The sequence below is a fragment of the Sphaeroforma arctica genome (assembly GCF_001186125.1).
Source record: "Sphaeroforma arctica JP610 unplaced genomic scaffold supercont1.743, whole genome shotgun sequence".
In the NCBI taxonomy this organism is placed as follows: domain Eukaryota; class Ichthyosporea; order Ichthyophonida; genus Sphaeroforma; species Sphaeroforma arctica.
This window is the reverse complement of record NW_014039815.1, coordinates 22,040-24,640: the sequence shown is the minus strand read 5'-3', so window position 1 is coordinate 24,640 and position 2,601 is coordinate 22,040. Positions and strand designations below refer to the sequence as shown.

The 2,601-nt window shown below is 44.2% G+C and overlaps 1 protein-coding gene across 1 annotated transcript in view; it reads left to right on the top strand.

Annotated features, from left to right (window-relative positions):
* Positions 1-207: 207 nt before the first annotated feature.
* The window catches only part of SARC_08342 (hypothetical protein), a gene marked incomplete at both ends in the record, with an annotated part of 3,084 nt that continues 690 nt past the window's right edge, over positions 208-2,601 (top strand). Inside the window, 8 exons of the mRNA XM_014297684.1 lie at positions 208-300; positions 387-554; positions 802-907; positions 1,055-1,186; positions 1,392-1,474; positions 1,672-1,836; positions 2,106-2,324; positions 2,424-2,549. Coding sequence (XP_014153159.1) covers positions 208-300; positions 387-554; positions 802-907; positions 1,055-1,186; positions 1,392-1,474; positions 1,672-1,836; positions 2,106-2,324; positions 2,424-2,549 — 1,092 coding nt within the window. The remainder of the gene's footprint in view (positions 301-386; positions 555-801; positions 908-1,054; positions 1,187-1,391; positions 1,475-1,671; positions 1,837-2,105; positions 2,325-2,423; positions 2,550-2,601) is intronic.

The window sequence follows — 2,601 nt, the reverse complement described above, 5'->3', positions numbered from 1 at the left end:
TATATATAATATGTACATATATTATTATATATATATATATATATATTTGAATATATCTATACAAATTGAAGTCTGGTCTTCTTTTCTGTTTGGGTATATCAAATTTCCCTGTGTTGTCCTTCGTAGACTTTCTATCATATATAATATTCAATACAGACTTAATACTATTGCATTGAATATGCTTTTTTTGTACCTACATCTAAATCCATGTCATCTTCCGACTTGTCCGATCAGATGTTGATTCCGGCGACAAGCTCTCGTCATGGGCTGGCGAAGACACAAGTGGACTGGACATCTCACGTAACTGTCCTTATCTCGACACCATAAACCGGGCTGTATTGGACTTTGATTTCGAGAAGTTGTGTAGTGTATCGCTCTCGAATCAGAATGTGTACGCGTGCTTGGTTTGTGGCAAGTACTACCAGGGCCGGGGCAGCAACACACATGCGCACACTCACAGCGTCACACAGAATCACCACGTGTTCATCAACCTTGGCACGAAGAAGTTCTACTGCCTGCCTGATTGCTATGAGATCATAGACTCCTCATTACAGGTAAACGTGCTTGTCCTTTTCGTCATGGGGAGGTGGGGTTCGTTGCTTTGGTTGACTTCTTAAGCTCGTGGCGTGTGGTTACGATTTTTATTTGGGTAATCTCTGGTCACGGCATATTTATTGCAAGGGTATTGTGGTGCCTATTCGTATCTCCGAGTGAATGTACAGACCTCACTCTTCTCTGCGTGCAGGTTTCTCCCTTTCTGACAATTACAGTCGTTGTCCGTTTAACTATATGCCTTCGCAGGATATCCTGGATTTACTCGATCCGCTGTATACGCCTCAATCAATCAACGCACTGAACACTATCACCGTAAAAGCTCGTGCAAGGGACGGCTCCAGGTATCTCCCAGGTGAGCTATAAACCTATGCCAAAACCCTAAAAATCATAACCCTATGAAGCTATACAAACCTCGTGTCGTAGAATCTATGCGTGCACATAGGTGGACTTCTGATTGATATAGATATAGACTTATTCTTCTCTTCACACAAATGCACAGGCATTATTGGACTAAACAACATCAAGAAAAACGACTACATGAACGTCGTAGTACAGGCTCTCACGCAGATAACGGACCTTCGTGACTTCTTCCTTTCCAGCGAAAATACTAAAAACCTAAAGGAACCCTTGGGTAAGTTTACATTGCTGAAGTTTTTTATTAAACGCCTCAAAGTGTATGCCTGACTCGGGCTATGGCCGTATATGCTGCAGTTAGTGTCACAGTTTATATGGGAAACACTTTGTAACGTATTGTCCAGGTCGTGGCACAGTCTATTGCAAAGCCGTACTTTACCCCAACACCGCGTTTGTTCTTGTTTGCTAAACCGTTCACTCAGCTGTCCGTACCGGGGAGCTGTTCCGAAAAGTGTGGAGTTCTCACCACTACAGGCCGCATGTGAGTCCCCACGAACTATGCCAGGTACGATGTGTCTCATTTTACAAGAACTTATGTTGTGTCTTATCTCACAAGGACTTATGTGTCCCAATTGGACTCAGTATGTGAAAGTTAGTGTATTCTAAGCTTGGGTGTGTCATGGGGTTTATGTGGCTGGTTCTTTGCCGCCTATTACCTGTCAGTCGTTTATTCAGTCCGCATCCACCATGGATTCCATACAGGCCATTGTGAATACGAGCAACAAACGGTTCACCATCACCAAGCAGAGCTTCGCCGTCGACTTTATGGCGTGGTATCTGAATACCCTCAATACACAGCTGTCAAAGGCAAAGCACAAGCCGTCTCGCTCAACCATTGTCAGCGACTGCTTCCAGGGCATCATGGAGGTGTGTGGGGGGGGGAACACGGGCAAGCTGTGTTGGAGTTTGAGTGCTATGAAGACTGTTGTGTGCTGTATATAGTATTATAGTGTATCGCGGGGGTTTGATACTCTACTGTGTTGGGTATACTATCTTTTATATTTGCGAGCCCAATATGTAGATAGTCGCAGAAGCAGAACCCCAGAGATGATTGACTTTATACTGCACCCTGCTCTTTGACCTGAAGATAGACATCAGCACTCATACGTATGGTCTTGACTTCCATTGCTTCGTAGGTAACCGAACGACGGTTGCGTGCTTCAGAGTTGCTTAACGACGAGGTACTACAGGAGCGTGCTGCCCTGGCCGAGAAAGACACGAAGACTGATTTCTCAGTAAAGAAACGGGATATGCCATTCATGTTCCTAACTCTCGACGTACCCCCGGCGCCACTATTCACTGACGCCGAAGGAGCGAATGTGATTCCCCAAATACCACTCTACACCCTATTTGAAGTAAGTTAAACTACGTCAAAGTTGTCAAATGTCTGTATGCATTTGAGGTTGTCCATAGGGACTATACTGTTTCACATCTCTTCGTATCATGTCCTGCAGAAATTCAATGGAACCACAGAGCAATCACGTGATGGAAAGGGATTTATCTACAAAATCAAGCAGCTGCCGAGATATCTCATAGTCTATATCAAGCGCTTCACTAAAAATAACTTCTTCTTGGAAAAGGTATTGTATTGTATACACGCACACGCACACACACACACACACACACACACAC